Consider the following 27,428-nt stretch of genomic DNA (forward strand, 5'->3'; position numbering starts at 1 on the left):
TTATTTTAGCAATTGTTTTTTTTAATATTAAAAACAGAAGTTTTTCTCAAAGAACTACATATAACCAACTTTTAAAATGGTAAGTTAATTAATTAATTTTAACATATTATTACTTTGCTATGTTTTATAACTAACATTTTTTGTCCTTACAATAGCGTCATAAAATATCTATATGTTCATTATTTTTCTAGTGGCAATTTATTTTGCTCTTCAGTAGACAAGGCAAGGTTCGTTTGCAAAAATGGTATAATACTTTTACTGTAAAAGAAAAGAAAAAGATAGTTCGAGATCTTCTCACAACAATTTTAGCTAGAAAGCCTAAGATGTGCAGTTTTTTGGAATACAAGGATATGAAGATTTGCTATAAGCGGTATGAAAAATGTATTAATACTAGTTGTAATTGTAGTAAGATTTATATTTTTTTATTCTTACTTTTTTTTAGTAGTAGTTTTTATTAGTAATTTTTATAGCAAGTACTTAAGTTGTACATATGAAAAAACTATTAGATGCATTGAATCAAGCCATCATAAAGCTAGATGTGCAGGCGATGATTTAATCCAGCTTTAAATAATCCATGGAGAACTGAAAAAATATTTTTTTTGTCTTATGGAAAAGTTCCATTTGCTTGAGTCATTTCTAATTTATGTTGCATTGAATTGTTGTTGAAAATAATGTTTAATTAAAGGTAAATCTTTAAAAGCCCTAAAGTGACAATTTTTACATAAGTTGAATTCTTGGAATGGCTTTGATAGCATAGTAATAAAGTTGAAGAATCTATTACTTTGCTAAGAAAGAACATTAGAAAAACAAGCCCAAATATGACAGCAGTATTCCATACAGGGATAAATAAGAGATTTGTAGGGAATAGAATCAGGTGTAAGATAATGAAGAGCACAATAAAGAAAAGCAAACTTAGCATATGCTAACTTTGCAATTGATTGTATATATTGTTTCTATGAGAATTCAGTATTGAATTATAGTTCAATAACACACAAAGAAGAGAGTTCAGTGTGAGGATTTCCATTCATTCATAAAGGAGTGACAATAATTTTGTGATGTTTTGCAGTAAACAACTGAGTTTTGTTGTTTTTGAGTTAAAATTCACACGCTACTGCAAACCTCAAGTTGTTACTGAAAGTGAAATCGAATTCAAGATGTCTGTTCTAAATGGTCGAAAACAGAACACTGATAAAGTTAAGTTATCAGCAAATATAGCCACTTTAGATTTAAGATTGTCAGGAAGATCATTAATGTAGATAAGAAACAATATAGGACCAAAGACAGAACTTTGAAGTTTCCAAAAAATTGCTGGAAACTTAGAAGAGTGTTAGCATTTGAGGGTGACACTAATACTGTGGTTAGAAAAAAATGATTTGATTGCCTCATAAATTTTTCCAGATATAACATAAGAAGTAAGCTTGTCGAAAAGACAAGCACGCCAAACTTTGTTGAAAGCTTTACATATGTCAAGAGCAATAGCTCTTGACATATGTAAAGTCTTGCCACCTACTTCTAATATAAAATAAAATCTTCTAATCACAGCAGTTAGCAAGTCAGCAAGAACAAGGAGATCAAAATCCATATTCGTTGTCAGAGAGTAAGTTATTACACTCATAATAGGATGTTAGAAATATGTTGATTAAACTCAAAGACCTTGCTATTAACATAGAGAAGACTGATTGGTCGATACTTGGAAAGGTCAGAGTGTTCTCCAGAGCTTTTAAAAATTGCAACCCCAGTCGCCATTTTGCAGGCATAAAAACAAGATTTAGTTGAGTGCTTTTTAATTAAATGTTTTAAAAGAATTGAAAAGAGTTTTAGAAAACACTTTGTAAGACCATGATAGTAATGTTTTCTTTTGACCACAAGCCGTAGAAGTGTTTAATTGGGAAACTGAAAGCAGAAACACATAAAAGAATGGTCCGAGGATTCGAACATGATTTCTTGATAAATAGGTAGATTGATATAAGTATACTCACAAGCTAAATAGGAGTCAAATGATAGTAGGTATCAATACTGAAGTTCAAAGAGGAAACAGTCAAATTTGAATTAGTCTCACAATAAGCAAGCAAGTCTGGTGAGTTTTGCAAGAGATAAGATTTATCTATGGAAAGTTACTTTGAAGACCAAAAATATTTGTGAAAGATATATTGAAACAGCCTGATGGTGGTGATGGTTTTTTATGTTTAATATTGTTGGTTATTTTAGGCATGGTTTAAGTTAAAGAGAACTTGACTCATTCATAAAAAGTACATGAAATTGCAACCAATGGGCTATGCAGTTGTTTCAGTCTTGCTAATTAACCCAAAGTTGTAACTTAAGTCTTTTTACGCAACCTCGACACTGTACACCAGAAGCACTAACAGGGACACCATCAATGCACAACATGGTACTGTTAAAAGACTGATATTTTACAGTTGTTGATGGGATCAGCCTTTCTGAGAGTTACCACAGTTCGGAAAACTTTACTACAAGCTGGCCTTAGAACCATTAAACTGAGTTTTAGTGCTGTACCCTCATTAAGAGATAATAGGAAGACTTGTATAGCCACTATTGATGAAGCACAAGTAAAAATTTATGAATAGAGTCTAGAAGGTCTAGCATTTATCATTCAAGACAAGAAACAATGTAATACAGGTTTAAAATACCAAGAGTATATGATTTTAAAAAGAATGAAGGAATTAGAGTGAAAGTCAGAAGAAGTCGAGTTGGAAAAATAGCATAGAGAAAGCAGACAGATATTGCACTAGATGTTCGAACGTGCAATATTAATTTCAATATGTTAATTTTAACATTATTGAAAGTTTTGAAATTTGTAATAATTTACTGTTTATAGTATGTATATTATAGTAATGTATAGTGCATTGTTATTAAAAATGATGTTTTGGGTGGGCTGGCATAGATGTATTTACAATACATTGCTTCCAGTTTAGAATATTGAATGCTGGATCTTCTTGACTTGAGCATGGGTTTTGCTTATATCTCTGTTTTTATGACAAGGCAACTCATTCTATTATCTCCTAATAATGGTACAGCTCTAAAACTCAATATTATGGTTCTGAAGCTGGCTGGTAGTTAGGTTTCCCGAACTCTGTGGTAGCTCTTAGCAAGACTGATTCCATCAACAGCTGAAAAATATCAAAGTATTAACAGTGCCATGTTGCGCATGAATGGTTTCCCTGTTTATACTTTTAGTGTGCATTGTCGAGGCCATATTTGGAGCCCTTTGTTATGGCCTAAAGTTTATTAATAATAATGAGGTAATTGCTTGGGCTATTAAACAGTGTACTGAGTACTATTTATGCTTTGAGTTAAGTTCTTTAACAAATTTAAAAATGAATAAAGTACCAAAAACTATAAAACACGAAAAACTATCATCACCACCAAGTCTAAATCTATCAGTCACTAATATTCGTGGTCTTTGAAGTAACTTTTTTTCTGTTTTGACTCATCTCTTGCAAAGTTCATCAGACCTACTTGCTCTTTGTGAGACTAATTTGAGTTCAGCTGTCTCATCTTATGATCTTAGTGTCAATGGTTATTTTCCTTTAATTCGTAAAGACTCCAATAGTTGCATGCTTGGCCTGGGCATTTACATTCGTAAAAATTTACCCATTTGTTGGGAAACTAGGTTTGAATTCACAGACTATTCTTTTATGTGCTTTTGTTTAGCACCACTTCACTCTATTGCATTTCTTTTTGTTTTATACCCCACTCCTTCATCTCAAGACACTTTTTTTGATATTATTTTTTATCAAAATGACCAAGCCTTTATCCTCTCTTTATCCTTCAGCCAATATCGTTGTTGTTGGTGATTTTAATGCTCATCACACTAAGTGGCTATAGTGTCAGTGACTTGACAGGCATTAATGTACAAAACTTTTGCCTTTCTCAATCTCTAACTCAACTCTTTCTCAATCTCTAACTCTAGTCAATTTTCTAACTCGCTATCCTTACAATCCAAATTTTCTCTTTTTGTATTATATAAACTGCTAGATTTATTTTGTATTATTTACCTTCTCTACTCAACTTATGTCTTGTTTCTGATCCTAGTCAGTGCTCAGTTTCTCCACATTCACCCTTAGGTGCTTCTGATCACAGTTTGATCTCTCTAAAACTATTATGTCATTCTTCGTCATCATTATCAGACTCTCCGTATCATTGTAACTCTAAAAAACTATCTTGACGCTGACTGGGACTCTATCTGTGATTTTCTTCGTAATGGCCCTTGACTAGAAATCTTTCGTCTTCCTGCTTCCTGCGCTTTTTTTGTAACTTCTTGGACTCAGGCTGGCATATAATCTTTTATGCATTTTCGACAATTCCAAGTCAAGCCTCGTTATTCTCTCATTGTGCTGCTGCAATTTCCAATCAAAACCATACTTCCATATATATCAGCAAAGCAATTCTCCGGAAAACAAATGTTTACTGTTGCTTGAAAAATTGTTAAAAGGTTTTGTTTAATGCCACAGCCCACTATTCTTAGGTCATGAAATCTTGTTTTTCATCTCAAAAATTAGGTTCTCGTAACTTCTGGAGAATCTTTAACATTATAGTAAAGGCAAATCTGTTGTTCCACCTCTCTTGTATGGTTCAGATTTTGTCACCTCACCTGAAGACAAAGCTGAATTGTTTACCAAGAACTTCTCATCAATATTTTTTCTTGATTCCACTAGTCCTGTTCTACCTGGTATAACTGACAAACAGTTTGATCCATTGCTTGACGTTCGTATCACTCCAGCTTCTGTATTTAAATTGATTTTCTGCTTAGACTCTTCTACAGCTTGCTGTCTAAACAACATACCTGTTATAGTCTTGCAGAAGTGTTCTCTGGAGCTGTTGTTTATACTTTCAAAACTATTTAACTAGTGCTTATCAGAGTTTTGTTTTCCAGCCTGCTGGGAAGCAGCATCTGTTATCCCTATTTTCAAAAGTTCTGGAGAGCTATCTGACTCATCTAAATACCATCTCATTAGTCTTCTTCCTATCATAAGCAAGGTTTTTGAGTCTTTAACAAACACTTAATCTCTTATCTTAAATCTAATAACTTACTTTCTGATCGTCAATATGGATTTCAATCTTCTCATTTTACAGCTGATTTGCTAATAGTAGTAACTGATAGGTTTTATCGTGCATTAAATAGATGTGAAGAGGTTGAGGTAGAGATCTCTCTATATTTCTAAAACATTTGATAAAGTTTAACATGTTGATCTTCTCCACAAGCTTTGTTCTTATGGTGTATAAGGTAACATCATAAGGATTATTGAATCCTTCCTTATCAATCGTAGTATAAAAGTTGTCCTTGATGGACAGCACTCTTCTTCATATTCTGTAACTTCAGGGGCTCCTCAAGATTTTATCCTTGGGCCTATACTCTTTTTAATTTACATTAGCCACAGGGTTCATGGCACTCAGGGAAAACCTGGAAAACCAAGGAAAAGTTTTTAAAATTTAGAAAATCAAGGAATACCTGGAAAAGTCAGGGAATTTTTCTTGAAAATCTTTAATATCAAGGAAAACTCAGGGAATATTTTTTATTTTAATATTTAGATTGAAGTTACTTTGCAGTATACAGTTTTTGAATCTTTTTTAATATTGAAAGTTGCTCACTACAGTGGTTTTATAACATTTATAATATATAGAAGCTATATGTTTAGATAAATGGATTACTGTAGTAACTATATGTTTTGGGAACAAGGATTCAGTTGTGAAAGTAATATATCCTTCAAAATAAACAGGGAAAAATTTATACTTTCCACCGCACAAACTCAGGGAAAAAATACTTATAAAATATAGAAAAATCAGGGAATTATCAGGGAAAACTCAGGGAAAATGGATTTTAAAAACTGCCATGAACACTGAGTCATCTTCAAGAAATTCTCACATCTAAGGTGGCATTGTTAGCTGATGATACTACCATTTATTCTTGACAGGGGTCTCACTTCTGCTACAGCATGGGTCTCACAGTGGCTGTTTAACTTTAACTCATATAAAACTCAATTTTTTTCTGCTGACCGTTATCGCAATAATCTAGTTCTTCCTATATTTATGAATGTTAATGTATTCGATGAATCATCTACCCTTTATCTTCTTGGATTTACTCTTACTTCCGATCTTTCTTGGAAATCTTATATCAAATTGATTGAATTTCTCGGAAACCATATATCAAATTGAATGTTAGCATCTGCTAAGGTTACATCTCTTTATCAATGCTTGCCAATTTCTTACTCCGTATTTTTTTCTTTATCTCTGTAAATCTCAAATCTGTTCTTTTATGGAATACTGATGCTATATCTGGGGTGGATCTTCGAATGATGTCTTTTTTCTTTTAGACAAGGTGCAAAAATGCATTGTAAACAAACCTGTTCTTACAGCCAATCTCCAACCATTATCACATTGTTTTAATGTTGCTTCTCTTTTTCTTTTCTATAAATACTATAATGGGCATTGCTCTAAAGAGCTAGCGTCTCTTGTGCCATCTACTAAAATTCATTCTCTTGCTACTCGTCGTTTAATTAAGTCTCATGCTTTTACTGTGACTGTTCCTAAGTGCTCCAAAAATTATTATTCGTCTAGTTTTTTTCCTTGAACATTTGTTATTTTTTCACTTACATTCACATCTTGTTTTCCTGATTCATATAATATGCAATCTTTTAAGGCATCTGTAAATCACTATCTTGCTCTATAAACTTCATCTATTTTCTTTCAGTAACTTCCAACTCTAATAGTGGTTGCTTGCAGCCTTGTTGAATGAAGTGAAGATGTAGAAAGTAAAAAAAAAGCTGTACTAATGTCACTTTTCAGCCATTTGTTACATTGCAAAAAAGTTATATCTCATTTTAAAAGATTACACTACGTTTTACTACACTACATCAAATATCCAGAATCCTATCACTTATTTATAGCTTCAAAAGTTCAAATTTTTCAATGATCTTTCTACTTTTCCAATTCTAAAAAATGCAATTTAAAAAAGGAAAGCTTTATTTAAATATAAATATTTTAATTTAAATATATGTCAAATTTTTATTATTTTGTGTAAATATTCAACTCATGCTCCAGTTATTATAGTATACTTGTGGGAGCATAATGAACTATTTGTAAAATATTTTTATGATATAGTAGGTTGTTAGTTATGCTTGTCCTAAAGTGGTACTGAAATTTGGCAACCTAAAATAATTTTTATTTGTTTTGTTTTTCAAGTTATGCAAGTTTATACTTTGTGGTTGGTATAGAAAGTGGTGATAACGAGCTAATTTCTTTAGAAATGATTCATAGATATGTTGAGCTACTTGATAAATATTTTGGAAATGTAAGCTTTATATATATTTTAATTTTTTTTAATTTTACTTTTTAATTATTTGATTTAATTACTTTTTAATTATTTACCTAATTATGCTTTTTTTTATTTTTTTATTAATTTGATATGACTTTGATTTGACAAGTGTTTTCACTTGTCAAAGAAAATTTGGGAAAAGAAAGCTTAACTAAAAAATTAACTAAATCTGTGCAAACACAAATTACAGAACAATAAAGACCAAGTTACTTATTTTTTATAGCTTTTTGTTTTTTCACATAAGATAGACAACGTAATTAAAAAAAATATTTTTTAAATAAAAATTATATTTGAATTAAATATGCAAATAAAAAACTTGTTTGTTTCTTTTAAGTATTTTAGATCTGTGAAAATTTATTAATAGTCTTTATCCTAACTCAATTGCACAACTGTTTTTGAAAAATAAAAAAAAGGCCAGTTAAAACAAAAGTGTTAAATAATAGTGACAGCTTAAATGTTCTTAAATAGGTTGACTATTAAAAAAAATGTGAAGGAGTTTGATAGTGTAAGTTACTGTTTTACTGATACTATAAAATATTGTAAGATTTAAATAACGGTTCAGAAATAGAATAAATATCGAAAAAATATATTGTTAGAAAAAACCCTGTAAAACAAAGAAAATATCCTCAACAGTAAAAAAAGAGAAAATATAGAATATCATTGACAATTGCACATAAGATTTATATTAGCAATAATAACTTTGAATTTATTGTAAAATAATTTGTAAAATGCCAAAGAGATGTTAACTCAAAAAAATTAACAAGTACTATGTTATTATTTATTTATTATACCAATATAGTAAAATAGTTGAAACTTGATTATTAGTTCAATCATGCATCCCTTTACTAGATGCATGTCCAGATGGACCTACTTTAATTTGCTTAAAAACCTATTCTTTTTGTTTAGGAGCACTTAATTGAAATTAAGTGTTCTAAAACAAAAAGAAATGCAAATTTTAGTATTGTTGAGATAGAAACACTTTATATTGCTTCATTACTTAACAGCGAATACCTGCAGGATAATTATTTCTTTATAACTATTTCTTATTATTGTAAATGTGAATGTAATTTTTTAGATGTTGATAAGATATAAAAAAGTTAAAATGAATTTGAAGAAATATCTTTTTTCATACAACATACACCAATAATAAATATTACATTTTATATATTTTTACTTTTTCATAAAGATTATTTTATAAAAACACTGTTTCATAAAGTTACAAAATTAACAGCTTAGACTCAAAATTTGATTCATGCATAACAAGGGGTATTTCACTTCTTATTGGCTTGTTTTTCCTAATTCTTTGTATGGCATATGATAATTTGACTACTAATATCTTGAAACAGTAAATTTTTTTACTTTAATTTAAATTATATATATTAAATTATATATATTAAATAAAATATTTTGTTACTTTAATTTAAAAGCATAAAGAGTTATTTAATGATTTTTTTTACCTAAGATCATGGGTTATAGTTTATTATCATGGATTATAGTTTAAAATAGGAAAATTTAAATTAGGAAAGGATTCTTCACCTAATTTTTTAGGATTGTGCTCAATATTATTTACATTGAGCTTTTTATCATTCTTTAGGTTTTGCTTTTTGGGTTGAGGAAATAGAAATAGAGCAATATTAGTCTTTTCCATTTCTATTATAAAATTGTTCTATTTATTATTGATTATTTCTAGTTATTATTGGTATTAAATTATATTATATATTATTTATTAAGTTATATTATATAAATATTATTGTAAAATAACCTCCTCTACCTATTTTCATCTCTTTTACTAATGTGTGTATAGCGAAAGTGGGGGCATAACCACATATGGAAGCATAATAGATTTTCAACATTTTTCTTATAGAAAATATTATCTAACAACCATGCATTGGTAAAACAATTTCTGTTATTTCACTACTGTCAAAAAGAGTGTCTGTTGCGTTTCTGAGAAGTTATGCATAAAGTTGTTTAATTTAATATAAGTATTATATATACATATTTTTTCAGGACCTTTTTTTGTGGATTAAGTAATATTTGGCTTTTAGTATTATATTTATGCATTATCAGTGTTATTTCATCAAGTAAAAACCATTTACATAACCTAATAAACAAGCAATAAAACTATATTTTTTCCAAAAAACTTTCCTATGGAGTAAGAACCGCATAGACGCATAGGAGGCACAACCGCTAGGGCACTAAAAACTAAACATGGCTCTAAAAACTTAAAAAAAAAAAAGCCAAAACAGTTGATAAGACTATAGAAACAAAGAATGCTTCAACTGTGCAAAGTTTAATTATTCCGAATGAGAAAACAAAGATTGTAGAAACAAAGAATGTCTGTACAGCATGAAAATTTGCAATAAAATTAGCAGATAGACAGAGCTGTGACACTTGTTAAGAAAATGTACCATACAAATGTTTTTTTTCTCTAGTTGTAACATTAGTCTGATAAAATTTTCAAAAAAATATTTTTTTTTTTTCTTTATTGTAGAAATCGAAAACTTTATATAAAATACATGTTGTTTTTATTTTCATATAACAATAATCCAGCATTACAGGACTGTTATGCCCTCACTTCCCCATCTTTATAGTATACAGCGTTTTCAGAAAAAGAAGAAAAAAAAGCAAAAAAACAAAGAAAAGTTATGCCAAACCCTCAGCCAATAAAGCGGCACTACTTAGCAGCAGCAGGCTATAAGGTAATTGATGTAAGTACAAAAGATTTTCAGTATGACATCAGAGTTGTTATCTAAACACACATTCATAGTTCAATTCAAAGTTTGTTTCAGAGTTATAGAATTGAGAGAGGGTTGTAACCACAACTAAAGTAGCTTCATCGACCGTAGTGGACTTCTGGACCTTGAGGAGGTGAATTAACATAAAAAATATATATACACATATCCTATAATATATAATTATTGAACTTAATTCTGCTACCGTTACTTATTTGTGTGTTTACTTATTTGTGTAATGGCGAGCAAGAGTCGCAGCACTTTTTTAGTAAGAAAATGTGAATGAAAGTGTATGCAAATATCTAACTTATGTAAACTTCAAGTTATGGAATGTTAAAAATTATATCAAGTTTTATAGTTTTACTTTTACTTGAAAATTGCGTTGCGGCAATATTTCCTTAATTTTAATTTATAGCATTTATTTGCTGTTTTATAAAGTTTTATAAAGTCTTTTGTTTATTAAATAGTGTTAAAATTTATAACTAACTTTGCCTTAGTGGTCAAAGAGGTAAATTGCAGTGGTTCAAATTTTTTTTGGCTAGTATGTTTAGTTTTTTTTTTTCAAATCTTTTCCAATTTTTAATTTTCTATAGATATTATATACATAACATATATAAAGATATTATATACTAAAACAAACGAAATGGAGAGAATTTTTAAAAAAACTTCTAAAAATATCAAAATTTCTAAAAATATCAAAACACCAGAACAAATTTCTTGTGCATATGTCATAGAGATACCTTTGTTGTTAATGTGCTTAGGTAAATGTTCAAGCCTTACTTTCTTATAGGAGAAAAGATTTAACATTCAAACTTTTGTTTTTTGCAAAATTAATTATCAAGCCGAGAGTCCTAATAAGCTATGGATAGTCTATGGATTATCTATAATTATCAAGCCAAAAGTCCTAATAAGCTATGAATGGTCTCAAAAATTGAATGAAAACTTAATAGATACTGAATAAAGAAAAATATTTATAAGGTTGGGGTCAAATAAACTTACCAAGACTCCTATTTTAAGGGTCCAGACAGCTAGTGTCTGTAAATATATCAAGCTTGGACAGGAATGGTGTGCGATCGAACGATATTGCTGACGACACAAATTATTTTATTTTTTGACTTCTTGACCATGGCTGTTTAGTTGTTTAGTTGACTTTTAAACATTTTAGAAATGCGCTGAAAAAAAAAACGCTACCTAAACTTAAACTAGGTTTAAAAAAAAAAAATTATTATTAAAAAAAAAACAATTCCTTACGACAAAGAAAAAATATAAACTCTAAAATAAAACTTAAAAAACTCAAACTCAAAGCGAAAAATACTTTTTGTTACGTTTTTAATTGCGTTTAAAATTAATTGCTTTAAAACTTATCCTTCAAAGTGTTTTAAAGTTACGCAAAATTCTAATGATTGTTTAATGAATGAACAAATTTTATTTAAATCATTAAAAAGTGTTTTATATATATATATATATTTTAAAATTGTATAAATATTTATTTTTTCCAAAAAATTGCACAAAAAAAAATTGTTTAAAAAAATATCATATCTACCGTATATACTCGCGTATAATTGGATCCGCGTATAAGTTGAAGTGGGAATTTAGGGTGAAAATTTGGTCCAAAATTGAAAACCCGCGTATAAGTCGAAGTGGGAATTCAGAGTGAAAGTTTTGTCCAAAATTGAAAACTAGCGTATTCAAAATAAAAATTTGCGGTAAAAATATTATTTAAAACATTTATTGTAAATATAAGGACATAAACACAATTAAAGAATTATGTAAATTGAAAACATTTTGTATTAGTACAGACATAGGTAAACATATTAAAATTGAAATTATCTGATCAATCATCGAAAAGTTCATTGTAGATTTCCTCTGAAACATCTCCAATGTGATCATCTGTGTGATCATTATCTTCCGAGTAAGCTTCAACATCTGCCAGATCCTCAGCCTCATCATTGAACAAAGCATCGTCTTCAGTTCCATCCATAGCATTGCTGATGCCACATTTCAGGAATGAATGTTTGATTATTTCTTCGGGGATTGATTTCCAAGCCTCATCAACCCAAGCTGCAACAAGTGTAATGTCTGGTTTTTGCAAGTTGCCTCCTTTTGTTAGAGTTGCTGAACCGGAACTCATCCACTCAGTCCACATCTTGCGAAGTCGATCTTTAAAGGGTTTGTTGAGACAGACATCCAATGGCTGGAGAACAGATGTAAGGCCTCCTAGAATTACAGCAAGCTCAGTCTTAAGAGCGACTGCAGTTTTCTTATAACCATCTGTAAGATGAGCCCTAAACATGTCCCAAACCAACAATGATCTCTTGCTCTGCATGGGTCCAGGTCTTTTGTTCCAGACATTGCTTATCCAGGATTGTGTGCTTTGCTCATCCATCCAACCTTTAGGATGTGCTTGAACAATGACTCCAGATGGGAATCTGGCACCTTTAGGTAGAGTTTTTCCTTTGAAAATGATGACAGGGTTTAATTTTGCTCTATCTGCCATGCAAGCCAACACAACAGTGAAATGAGTTCTTTCATGTCCAGTTGTTTTGATCATAATTGTTTTTGAGCCAATCATGTCCACTGTTTGGTTTCCTGGCAAATCAAATGTCATTGGAGTCTCATCCATATTTCCGATTTGTGAAAGGTCATAGTCATGTTGTTTCCGTAGATTAATGACAAAAGAATTAAATGAATAAACTTTATCTTTTAAAACAGCAAGAGGTTTCTGTGCAATCTTTGTTCTTTGCCTTAGTGTTAATGAGTTTCGATTCATAAATCTACTACACCATCCTGCTGATGCTTTAAATGTGGTAATGTTTGATTTTTTTTGGTATTTTTCACTTTTTTTTAACTTAAGGGCGGGAAAACGAATGGACCCTCTTGTGACTATGTATCCATTTTGTCGCAGGTCCAAAACCCATTCATTAATCTCATTTTCTAATTCAGGAAACGATGGAATATCTCCTCTTTTTGCACGTTTGGTTTTTGGCATTTCAGAAAGATTTTTTTTATTTTTTCGCCAGTCACGCACAAACTTCTCATCAATGTTATTTTCTCTGCCAGCATTTGAGTTATCATTGATCTCAGCAAGTTCAACAACTTTAAGTTTAAATCCAGCTTCGTAGGAATTCCCACTTCGTTTCATTTTTTGATGCACTTCAGTTTATTATTTGATACGAATTAAAAATATTCAAATAAATTAAAACACTATTTGAATATTCTACATGGTTGGGTGGTTGTAAATTAATGATTTTAATTTGAGCATATTTGTAGTGTAATTAATAAAACACATTTTAATTTAATAATTTAATAAAAAACATTCTTCAAAACATTCTAAAAAACATTCTAAAAAACATTCATTCAAAAGTAGAGATGGGCCGATTCCGATTCCAATTCTCCCGATTCCACCAATTCTCAAGGAATCGTAAGAATCACGATTCTCAACTTTTTAACAATTCCGATTCTTTTTTAAAAGACTTTTTAACGACTTCACTTCTTTTATTATTACTCCCTTGATAATTTAAGTTAATATATACACTTGTTGCCGTTGAGATTTTTTGTTTGTTTAATTTACGTTAAATCTTCACAGTCGCATTTAATATCATCGTTGAAGTTAAGTAACTGTGAAGGAAAACCTTAACAACAGTAAACGTTGAAAATAAAAGTAAAAGTTTATACTCTAAATTTCAATTGATTTATTTTTTTCAATTTTAATCAATTTACCGACGGTAAGTATTATCATAAAAATCTTATTTGCTTGTTTTATTATAATAATTATTATTGTTAGTATTATTATTTTGTATTATTATAAATGCTGTTTTAATTTCAGAATATAAACATATATATATATATATATATATAGTGTCATTATCATGCCAAAACGTAAAAAAAGCGAGGTATGGGACTATTTTGTGATCAATTCAAATGACACTAACTTTGCAATATGCAACTTTTGCAAAACTGTTATATCCAGGGGTGGTGGCAGAGTTTGTCAGTCATACACAACATCGAACATGCTAAAGCATTTAAAAACCTTTCATAAATCTGAAATCAAAAATCAGAAACATGATAAAGCTAGTGTTATCGATTTTAATATATGCGAGGATAGCTCTACCGCAGGACCATCTTGTAAATCCAGTCCTAACCCTGCTTTTGAAACTCCTATGCCAAGGGAACCTCGATCTACTACACTCGCATCCGCATTCATAAGTCTCAACTCTAAGTCTGAGGATGCGGAGATCAATACTAGAAGCTCTTTTTCCACAATTAGTTCTATAAAAATGAAGCCTAGATCTTCATCTACTAAAGAACCAACAATTCACCAAGTGTTTGCAAAGATGAGGCCTCTCACATCTACAGATCCGAAGGCAATAAAAATTACAAGGCTTATTGCTGAAATGATATGCACAGATAACCAACCTGTTATAATAGTAGAACATCCCAGTTTCAAGAGGTTACTACAGTTCTTGGAGCCAAGGTATACGATACCAAGCAAAAAATACTTCTCAACTATTGAAATTCCTAGCATTTATCAGAAGGTATCAAATAAAAATTCAGTTCTTGGCAAAAAAAGCTAATCATGTTAGTATAACTACCGACATGTGAAGCTCAACAGCCAATGTTGATTACATGAGCCTAACAGCACATTTCCTCACAGAAGATATGAAACAAATTCACATTTGTCTTGACGTGGTACCTTTTCCTTATGAGTCCCACACCGCAACCAATCTTGTTAACTTTATGAATGAATCACTTGAGTGTTGGGGAATACTTAAAAAACTCAATGTAGTTGTAAGAGATAATGCCAGAAATATTGTTTCTGTTATGCAAGTCGGGAAGTTTACAAATATTCCTTGTTTTGCCCATACACTTCAGTTGGTTGTGAAAGACGGCTGCCTCGACAATGAACGCATATCTTTACTAACTGCTACCTGTAGAAGAATAGTAGGACACTTTAAACATTCGGTTAAGTCATACAAACTTTTGAGACAATCTTAGGAGATTCTGGGACTGCCTAAACACAGCATTATTCAAGATGAGCCAACAAGAGACTGCGAGAACGAACCTATATATGCTTTTGCAACAATACTAGATCCCAGATTTAAAAACAAGATTTTTAGGAGCAGGACGATGGCTGAGAAAGCTGTTACTTTATTAATTGGCGAGTTAAATGCATTGGACATAGACGAGGGTCATGAAATTAAAGCTGCTGAAAATCAAGAACCTACCACACCTGCTCCAGGTGCTGTCTGCGCATTGCACAATGTCAGACGAAGTAGCAGTGTACTTGAAAGAACCTCTACTTGCAAGTCAAGAGGGCGTCTTTGAAAACTGGAGGAAATCCAAATTTTTTAACATGAAAAAACTAGCACAGAAATATTTAGGGACGCCTCTATGTACAGTGTTTTCGGAGCGGTTGTTTAGTACTACGGGTCTTCTCTGCAACCGGAAAAGAAGCCGGTTAACTCCGGAACATGTGCAAATGCTTGTGTTTTTGAACAAGAACCTCCCGTTTCTTAACTATCAGTACTAATGGTACTAATATCATATGTAAAAGCTGATTGAAAAGACAACATTCTGTGTATCTGATCACTTTTACCATTACTTATGATTATATTATTTGTTTCTTAATAATAATAAGTTCCATACAAACATGTTTAATATGTTACTTGTTTAGTTGCTATTATTTCACAGGGCCGACGACACGGTTTTCAAAATAAAGGGGGAACACTCCCTTATTTTGAAAAAAAAAGTCTATAGGTAAATTTTTTTAAAAAGGGGCATGCATGACACCTTGGTGTCTTTGGTCCTGTTTCACCTGTACCAATATAACTAATTTTGGTGTTTTCACTTTTAAAATCTGCATAAGTATTAAATCAACATGATATAACGGTTAAATTATTAATTTAACTACCAGTTTTAATTAAAATAATAAGAATCGCAAAAAAATCGGAATCGGTAAAGAATCGGAATCGCAACAGAGAATCCGAATTTGAATCGGTATTTTTCGGAATCGGCCCAGCTCTATTCAAAAGCATATTTGTAATGTAATTAATAAAATACATTTTAATGTAATAATTTAATAAAAAACATTCTTAATACAAAATCAATATTAAATGAAACATTTTTTAATAAAAAAAAAAGAAATACGAAAGAAAATTTCTTGGAATAAATTTGTTTTTTTTCTGACTCGCATATAAGTCGAATTGCTGTTTTAGAGTAAATATTTCGTCCAAAATTTCTCGACTTATACGCGAGTATATACGGTATTTAAAATAGTAATTTTTAATCATTTTATGCTCTGATTAGTTAGTCAAGTTAAAAAAAAAAGTTTTTAACAACTTTTTGTAAAAAGAAATAAATAAAATAAAAAGAATTAAAGATCAATGATAAAGATTGTTCATAAAGTAATAATTTTTTTATAGCATCTAAATTGTTAAAACATCTAAACCGCCGTGGTCATATTGAAAAGAAAAAAAATTATAAGCGTGGTCAGTTACAGCATGCAACCGCACGCCATTATATAATATATATATGTATATATATATATATATACATATATATATAATATATATATATATATATATATATATATATATATATATATATATATATATATATATATATATATATAAAATATATATAACCACATAATGCAAATTAATAGATTAAAATGTTTTCATTATTTTTTTTTTTTTTAAAAAAACATTTTGAGGTTATATATATTTTAAAATGTTTTGATTTAATAAAAATTTTTTTTTTGCGTTTTTAGGTTTGTGAGTTGGACATTATTTTCAATTTTGAAAAGGTACATTTATATTGTATGTGTATCTATTACTGCATATATAAATATGCCTACTGTTGGAAGTTTTTGTCATCATGTATATTATTTACTAATAATTAATAATATTCACAATAAAATTCAGACATATTTTTAGATGAGCAAGAAATTATAAAATAATTTTTTTTATATATAGATACGGATCTAACTACCTCTATCTCATTGTCACTTTTTAGAATTTTTTTTTTGATGATGGTAAATCTCAAAATGTCTCATACATTAAGATGGTCAATAAATTTCTTTTTCATTTATGTCAATCATTAGCTTAGTTAAAAAAAACCTTATTTTTTTATTAAATTTTTTCATCGCATAGTTTATCATAAATCACAAAAAATTCACATAAATGGCAAAATAACTGTCAGCTGTGCAAAGATTTTCTAATATTGTCAAAAAAATATATGTATAACCAAACATAATGTAATTTTCTATCATGTGTATTCAGTTGATCACAGATCATGATGCAACACCATCAACAATGAATTGAGGTAAGTTGTTAGGAACTACCAATAGGTTATGTCAGAATGTCGTCAGCATATTTTTGGAGAATGATTTTAGGTAGGAGATTAATGTTGGAAGTAAAGAGAATGAACAGGATTGGACCAAGAACATCACCCTGAGGTACGCTGGCTTGAATATATTTCCAGTCAGTGGTGAGATTTGTTTTAGTTCTTTGGCAATGGTTAGATATGTAAGCTGCAATCCAGGAAGTGAGCCAGCTAGGTAGAATATTCATTAACTTTAGCAGTAATTCATGATGACTGACAAGATCAAATGCTTTTGCAATAGTTAATTCATTATTATCTTTAGCATAACTCTAGTCCTCTATAATTTGAATAATAGTATCCATTGTACTATGTCCTGAATTAAAAGCGAACTGCTTGTTTAAGACCCATATGTGCTTGATGTGATGGACAATACTATTAGTAATAAATTGTTCAAATTACCTTGCATAATGCAGATATGATGGCAATTTGACAGTAATCATTAGATGAGAGTGTTAAATATTTTAGGAACTGGTGTTATGTTTGCTGATTTCCATTGGTCAGCTAGGTAACTGTTCTCTATGAGGCTGTTAAATAGTCTACCAAGTGATGGGGCAATTTTAAAATGAGCAGATTCGAGTAAAAACAGAGAAAGATCATTAGGTCCTATCTTTAGTTTGCTGAGTTGGTTGAAAATACTATTGAGAGTAAAAATGGGGATAATAGATGAGAGTTTAGGTTATTTCTTACCAATTCAAATACTTTGTAAATCATTTAATTGGTTTGCTAATGTCTCAGTGATAGAGGTTGTGATTTGTTCTTTATCTGCTAGCCTGATTTCTTGCTTTTCCAGAAAGGAATTACCTGTTATTGATTTGTTTACTTTTGGTAATTAGCTGGGTTGCCACTCAACCTGGGAAACCTGGAAATAGCATGAATCCCAGGGAAATCCTGGAAAACTTAAGGAATTTTTTTTTTTTAATCAGGGAATACTTAAGTAAATTTTTTTCCCCATTCTTGTAAAATAGTTATTTATCAAATTATTTACAATAGTTTAAACTAGTTAAAATTCATAATGTATATTATTAGTAATTTTTTATAAGATGGTACAATTTATTTTAAATTTGGTGTGGTTTAATCTCACAACGATGTTTGAGACTGTTGCCACACTTTTCAAAAATAAAATAAAAAAAATTATCTCAAAATAACTTCATAAGAACATTGAAATAAAAAATCTAGAAAGTGACATATTTTCTGATAACCCCTTCCTTTCCCTTGTGCTTTTTTTCCCTTTTTGTCTTGACCACAACCCTATTTGCGTGATGTCCTTTACGGATGGACCCTAAATAAGATAATATAAAAATGTATTATATTCAATTTTATAATTTGTAATTATTTCATCTATAAATATATAATATGGTTGTAAGAAGAATGCATTTTTTTAGAGTTATAATAATAAATAAAATGAATCAAACATTTTTTTCAAATGATTGGCTTACTCACCCAGAGTATAAAGAATGGCTTGTAAAGAATAATGACAAATTTGATAGATGTAGCAGTTGCTGCAAAACCTTAAACTTGTCAAATATGGGAGTTCAAGCAGTTAAGTGTCATAATGTTACACCAACAATACCCCTGGCAGTAGATCAAAAAACTTTAGAACTTGTTGTTGCTTCTAATGAAACAAGATCTGAAATTAAATGGGCTCTTGCAACTGTTATGTATGGATTGTCAAACAATACTTTTGCTAATATGAGCCAATTATTTACTAGTATGTTTAAAGATAGTAAAGTTGCAAAAAGGACTTACATTAGGAAGAACAAAAATAGGGTATATGATTAATTTTGGGTTAGCACCATATTTTAAATCATTATTTCTTGAAACCATCAAATTTTAATAAAGAAATAAAATATCTGGACTTATTAAAAATGATCTAATTATCTATGGATGGGCCTAATACAAATTGGAAGTTTTTTAAAGAACTTTCTATATACCGAATTGAGTGTGAATTAATTTCTTTATTTGACATTGGGAGTTGTAGTTTGCATTCAATACATGGAGCTTTTAAGATCGGTTCTGAGTCTACATCATGGAATTTAAAAAGTATTGTTAAGGGAGAATATCAAATATTGCATGATACTCCTGCTAGAAGAGATGACTATAGCAGTGTCACTGGGTCAAATCGCTATCCATTAAGTTTCTGTTCAACTAGATGGATTGAAAATTAATTAGATTTTGAGAAAAATTATCAAAGTCCAAACAGCCTTCCTCAAAAAGTTTTTTTAATGTTCAAAAAGCGTAGAATGACTTCTTGACTGTTTCAAAATTATAATTTTTCAGTTATGTTGCCAGCTTGTTCAAAACCTACTTGACGCTCTATCAGACCGATCAACCGATGGTTCCATACATGTACAATGATCTTAGGGAATTGATAACAAATATTTAAACTTTATTCATTAAACCATCAGTAATTCAAAGTTGCCCGGAGAAAAAAATGAACCTTTGAACAAACAGTGTCATCCAAGGCTTTAGGTAAACAAGTGTTATTGTTCTTAGGGGTTTGGAAATTTTTTGTTAAACTCTATTAGACCAGTTTTTGTTAAACTTTGTTGAAGTCTGCTGAAGTTGTTACCTTACAATGGCATCATTTCTGTTCAAATCAAACACGAGAATGAATTTTAGTAGATGGCACAAGATGCGCTAGCTCTTTAGAGCAGTGCCGATTATAGTATTTGTAGAAAAGAGAAAGAGAAGCAACATTATGACAATGTGATCATGGTTGGAGGTTGGCTGCAAGAGCAGGTCCAACTATGTTTACAATGTGTTTTTGCACCATGTCTAAAAGAGAAAGGCCATCACTAGAAGATCCACCCCAGATATGGCAATAGTATTCCATACAAGGCCGGATTTGAGATAAATATATCTATAACTCATTCATTCATTTTTTGCAATTCTTCAGCAAAAACTTATGAGAATAAATAGATTTAAAGAAAAAAATGTTCATTTGTTAAATACAGCAAAACTATTATATATTATTATTAAAATAAGAGATTAAATGTTTTTATAAAACTAAATAAAAATAATTAATTAAATTAATGTAATTAAAAATAAAACTTCAATCATTTACGAAAAAAAGGTTTCACCACCATTAAAATGAAGTAATCTAAATATATATATATATATATATATATATATATATATATATATATATATATATATATATATATATATCAGTGTGGAAAATAATGGCCAGTCTAAATGACTAAATTTGTTATTTAGTCAACTGGTCATGGTTGACCAGTTGAAAAAAAAGTTTTGACAAATAATCAGGTTGTAATTTTGATTAATTTGGAAAATACATAATAATAGTTTTGATAACTAAAATTTCATAAAATCATTTAAGTTTGGAAAAAGCATAAAAAATAGTTTTATGACAAATGATATGCTTCTAGAATTTGCTTTGTTGACAAGTATTATAAATGATGTAAACTGTATTTATTAGTTTTTTGCTTCACTTTTTTAGATTACTTCATTTTAATGGTGGTGAAATCTTTTTTTCGTAAATGATTGAAGTTTTATTTTTAATTACATTAATTTAATTAATTATTTTTATTTAGTTTTATAAAAACATTTAATCTCTTATTTTAATAATAATATATAATAGTTTTGCTGTATTTAACAAATGAACATTTTTTTCTTTAAATCTATTTATTCTCATAAGTTTTTGCTGAAGAATTGCAAAAAATGAATGAATGAGTTATAGATATATTTATAGTTAATAATTTTGCATTTGCACTTTTTTTTCATTGAGATTTATATATAAAATTATTAAAAGAATAATTATGTTTTGTAAAAATCTTGTTTTATATATTATTAGTAATTTTTAAAGTAGTGTTTTATAAAACGATTATCTCCTTAGTATTAAGTATTCAGTTTAAATACCTGAGATATAAATAATGAGAGTTATTTGCATAACTAATATTAGCAGTTTTTAAATGCGCTAGTGGTGTAGTGGTTTTTATGCGGTAGTGGTGTAGTGGTAAAGCGCTCGCTTCATAAGCGAGAGGTTCCGAGTTCAATCCCCACCACGTCCCTGGTAGTACCGCGCTTAACTTGTTTCTCCCCGCAGCGGTCTTGTTCCTCAAGGTTCGTGTTTCGGAGTTATAGAGTTGAGAGAGGGTTATAACCACTATTAAGTAGCCTCCTCATCTGTAGTGGCCTTCTCAGCCTTGAGGAGGTGAATAAGGAAAAAGAAAAAAAAAAAATTTATTTTGATAAGGTTATCACTAAAGATTAACTTTTATAACCTTTATAACTTTAATCTTCAATTAACTTTTGTTGATTCTATTAATTAGCTAACTTTTGTTCATTCTATTAAACAATATGTTCTTAATTTTGTTGTAAAAATTTCAAAAACGTGATGAGCGGAGGTATAAAATGAACATTTTTCTTTTTTAAAGTAGTTAATTTTTAAGTTTGTTTTTATTTTCTTATTTTTTGGCATACTCACCCAGAGTATGAAGAACATTTTTCTTTTTAAAAGTAGTTAATTTTAAAGTTTGTTTTTATTTTATTTTTTTGAAGTTGATGTATGTCACTAAGAACATTTTCTCTTCTAACTTATTTACTTCTACTTTATTTTTTTATTTTATTTTTTACTCAATCTTTTCATTTATTTTTCTTGTAGCTTTTACCACCATTTGCAAAGTCATTGCAATAAATGCACTGCAATAAATGCACTGGGGTGTCTCTGCAATGATGTGGCCAGTCTATTTGAGGCTATTACATATACTGAGGTACTACATTTAACCTGAGTAAATGGAGTCTATTTGTGTCTGAATAGCTCAGTTTGTTAGAGCATCAAACAAAATTTTAAAACCTGGATTGTTGTGCAACATTAGCTCGAATCCAGTCATCGTCAGCTTAGTGCTTGAATAGTTCTTACGCAAAAATGTTGGTCAATGACGGGCACAACTTTGGATTAGTCTTTATGACTATTTCTGTTCCTATTTAAAGCCAATAATATCTTTGGATATAAGAGAATTGTATAGCAAAATATAGAAATTCAAATAAATAAATAAAAGTATATATAGGGATAGTTTAACCCTGGAGCCTCAAGGTTGTGTTGCTTCACAATGGAAACGACTAGTTCTAGGCAAGAGTATAATAAAGTGGAAGCCGCTAATAGAACCTCAGAAATTGCTTATGCTACCACTACACATTAAGTTGTGTCTCATCAATTTGTCATTGCTCTTAACAAAGAGTCAGCAGATATTGCAAACAATGTTATAATGTGCAATTAGACTAATATTTTTGCATTAAACTTTGAAATGTGTATTTTCAAATTAATTACAATAAAAAATACAATCTTTGTAAAGTAAATTTTTTTTGAATTCCTCAACACTAAATATAAATATCTTAGTTTTAGACAACATCTACTACTCATTTAAAACATAAAGAGAAACCTAAATGGTTAAGTCAAAGGAATTCGACGCGCAAAGAAGTTCATTAAAATAATGGCAATTTAAAGTATGTGCGTATTTAAAGTTGGCAAAACATATTGCGAGGCAAAATTTTCACAACTTCCAGGGCAATAATTTTACTATGAGAACAAAGATAAACCTGTCGATGATCAATTTAAATTTTTCAATCAATTTAAATTATTCAATAAAGCTAAGACAAGAATTAATTACACTTTTCTTTTTTTTTTTTTCTTTTGAATTGGACAAGAATTAATTACACTTTTCTTTTTTTTTTTTTCTTTTGAATTGGGTATTCATATCAATCCCTTGACATAGTAAAATGAATACTCAGACGCATCTTGTAATGGGGTAAAATAATTTTTTATACTATTTTGTTTTTATACTCTTTTTAAAAAAAACATTGCAATAAATAATTTTTTAAATAATTTTAAAATATCAATTGGGCATTTGCTTATTGAAGATGGGCTTGAGTTCCAAATGGTTGAAGTGCGGGGAAAAAAATTAGATGAGTAAAAGTTTTTGGAGCATGCAGGGACAGATGCAATAAAAGAATGAGACTTTGCTGAATGATAAGTCAAGCAAGAATGAGTTTTAGTTGATGGAACTAGAGATTATAGCTCCTTTAAACAGTGACCATGATAGTATTTGTAGAAAAGAGAAAGAGATGCAACTTTACAACAATGGGACAATGGAAAAAAGAAGCTCAAGTTTAGCAAACAAAGCGGGTCTAACCCGTCTGTTTACAATGCGTTTTTGGACTTTGTCTGGAAGAGATAAGGCATCATTAGAAGAACCAGCCCAAATATGACAACAGTATTCCATACAGGGACGAATAAGAGATTTTTAGATGTAGAGAATGCAATCAGGAGTAAGAAAAGGGCAAGCTAGATAAAGAGAAGCAACTTAACAGATGCCAGTTTAGTATTTGATTGTATATATGGTTTTCATTAGAGGTCAGTAGTGAATTATAATCCAAGAAGAGGATGCAGTGAGAGGGTTGTCATTTATTAATATAGGAATGTCAACAGTATTGCAATAGTTGTTTGCAGTAAATAGTTGAATTTTGTTGGAGTTAAAATTCACAAGCCATTGAAGCCCCAATCTGTTACAGAAGTGAGATTATTTTTCAAGATTGGCTGCCTGTTCTAAGCGATCGAAAAGAGAAGACTTTTTATCAAGTTACTGGAGGTTTTTGTCAATTTACTTAAAAGTTACTGGAAATGAAGAAGAGTGTTAGTCTTTGAGGATGACTTTAATGAAGCGGCATTTGATTTCTTATATTCCATGCTGATATATATATGTGTGTGTGTGTCTGTATGTAGATATATATATATATATATATATATATATATATATATATATATATATATATATATATATATATATATATAATATATATATATAGTTCTATAGTTTGTTGGCTTTAGGAAGAGCGGAAGGAAAAAAGTGATTCTTACGCCAACACATACGTCACTTTTAATTCCTTTTGACTTTCGTCCAACATTTCCGTGTTGGACGAAAGTAAAAACCATTAATTTAATTACAAATTAATCGTTTTTTAAAAAAACCACAAAAACGCAAATTTAATTGACCAGAATGTTTTTATAACATTTTGAATGTTTTTAACAATATAAACAATGTTTTTATTTTTATTTTTTTTATTAAAATGTTTTTATTTTTATTTTTTTTAATAAAATGTTTTTATTTTTATTTTTTTTACTGTAAATCATGCGCGGAGTGTTGCTACATCGACTATCTTATAGCCTGACTCGCAAGGGAGTGCTGCTACATCGACTGACAAATAGCCTGACTCGCAAGGGAGTGCTGCTACATCGACTGACAAATAGCCTGACTCGCAAGGGAGTGCTGCTACATCGACTGACAAATAGCCTGACTCGCAAGGGAGTGCTGCTACATCGACTGACAAATAGCCTGACCCGCAAGGGAGTGCTGCTACATCGACTGAGGGTTTGGTTAGGGCAGGCAGTCTATCATTATTAAAAAAAAAAAATTCCGGTCTTGCATTTTAATTTTTACTTTTTGTCAACAAAATATCGAAAAAACTTTCGGACAACATCTAAGGGTTCTATATATATACATATATATATATATACATATATATATATAGACATATATATATATATATATATATATATATATATATATATATATATATATATATATATATATATATATATATATATATATATATATATATATGTATATGTATATATATATATATATGTATATATGTATATATATATATATATATATATATGTATATATATATATATATATGTATATATGTATATATATATATATATATATATATATATATATATATATATATATATATATATATATATATACAGTACTGTGAATAAGTTTTAGACCACTTTAATAATTAGACCTATTTACAATTTTTTTCCTACGTAATTCTTTTAAAACGATGTGTCATAACACCTATATCCAAAACAGGATATTCGAAGAATGCTGTTACAGAAATCAGAAAAACTGGCTCCCTTGAAGATAGAAAGAAAAGTGGTAGACCTCCTAAGTTAACAAAAAATGACAATAAATATTTAAAAACCCTATCTTTAAAAAATACAAAAAAAGCATCAACCAAGCTGGCAAAAGACATTAACACAGCAACTGGGGAAAATGGCAGCTCTTTTATTCAACAGCACTTATTTAAATCGGGATTAAGAGGGTGTGTTTCAATTTGAAAACCATTATTACGGTGTGGCAATAAAGAAAAACGACTTAAATATGCAAAACAACACCAAGATTGGGTCTAGGAAATGTTTAATTGGGTTCTGTACACCGATGAGTCCACATTCGAAATTTTTGGAATGAAAGGAGGCTAATATGTTTGAAGAAGAATTGAAGTAGCCTATCAGCCCAAGTGTTTAAACCCTACTATTAAACACAGAGGAGGCTCTTTACATGTTTGGGACTGTTTATCTTTATCTGGAGTAGGTGATTTGATCAAAATAGGGGAGGGTAACTCACCAGGGAGCGTTATGTGGATATCCTAAGGCACCATGCTGTATCATCCGGAATGAGACTAATAGGTCATAATTTCTGTAGCAGGACAATGATCTAAAACATTTTTATATATACATACAGTACTGTGAATAAGTTTTAGACCACTTACATTTTTGAAAAAATGTAAGTGGTTCAAAACTTATTTACAGTACTGTATGTATATATATATATATATATATATATATATATATATATATATATATATATATATATATATATATATATATATATATATATATATATATATATATATTGGAGAGTTATAATTAAATTAATTCAAATCAAATATATTTTTTGATTTGTTATAAATCCAAGAACACATACAAATAGATCATAATGTATAAATCTTTAGGCTTACTACATGCTTGACGAACTTATATTGGGAGGAGAAATACAGGAAACAAGCAAGAAGAGAGTGTTAAGTGCTATTCAATTTCAAGATTCTTTACAAGAGGTTTTACCATTTTTCTTTTTTACAATTCTATAGATCTAATTAAATTTTTACTATATGTTTGTTTTTATTTATACATAAATAAAAATAAAGTTATAGTAAAAATTTAACTTTTTTAAAACATTTCATTACAGTTTTAAATATCTTTTTTCAGGATAGTGAGATTAAGCAAGCACTGGAGCAAATAGGTTTAATGTAGTATGCAAATAATTTAAAGAATGGTTAATAAGTATCTAATCAAATAGCTCATAAGATTTGTTATTTATTAGGATTTACTTAAAATATTATTAGAATGTTCTTATATTAAATAAATTGTACATAAATAAATAGATTAATACAAATGATATAAACTTATAATTGTTCACAAAATTTTATTTTTTTGACATTTAAATTCAACTATTTTGTAGATTGAAGCAAATGTAGTATATTCTTTAATAATTTTTCTCTTTGTAAACTTGTTTCAATAATGATGAAAATTCAGTGTGTTTTTTATTTTGTATTCAAATTAACTTCTTAAACTCTAAGGAGTTTGAACATTTTAAACTCAAAGTTAAGTTTTTTTTAACTGTGGAAGTTCCAGTTTTTCATATTTCTTTTGCACAAAACTTAACACCTCCTTAAATTTGCACATCTTTAGTCATTTTTAATTCTGTTCGCAGTCAAGGGATAAATATCTCAAAATAAGTTATGTGATGCTGTCAATTCTGTTTGCAATCAAGAGATAAATACCTTAAAATAAAATTATGTGATGTTGTCAATTCTGTTTGCAGTCAAGGGGTAAATATCTCAAATCAAAATTATGTTATGCTTAATTAATCAAGTTTTAAGTTTTTTTTAGGTTATTTTTTGTAAACTTTATTGCTTGGTTAAGCGAGAATAAATTGTGAAATAATTGGTTAAGTTAGAATAAAGGGTTATTTAGTTATTTTTAAGTTTTGTTTTTTTTTCTGTTTGTTTTCAATTCAGCACAAAAATTAATATTAGAATACCAACAAAGAAATTTTTATAAAAGTTATGATGATATAAAAAAAAGTTATGCAATCTAATGCAAAAAATAATAC

At 29.3% G+C, this 27,428-nt stretch overlaps 1 protein-coding gene across 1 annotated transcript; it reads left to right on the forward strand.

Annotated features, from left to right (window-relative positions):
• On the forward strand, window positions 1–26,847 carry LOC100204450 (AP-1 complex subunit sigma-2). Its single transcript, XM_065788089.1, has 6 exons — window positions 1–79; window positions 192–370; window positions 7,201–7,309; window positions 16,835–16,870; window positions 26,269–26,370; window positions 26,522–26,847. Exons 1-6 carry the CDS (start codon window positions 77–79, stop codon window positions 26,564–26,566), a joined length of 474 nt encoding a protein of 157 aa, XP_065644161.1. The 5' UTR covers window positions 1–76; the 3' UTR covers window positions 26,567–26,847.
• Window positions 26,848–27,428: the final 581 nt, after the last annotated feature.

This window comes from Hydra vulgaris, chromosome 01, assembly GCF_038396675.1.
Source record: "Hydra vulgaris chromosome 01, alternate assembly HydraT2T_AEP".
In the NCBI taxonomy this organism is placed as follows: Eukaryota; Metazoa; Cnidaria; class Hydrozoa; order Anthoathecata; family Hydridae; genus Hydra; species Hydra vulgaris.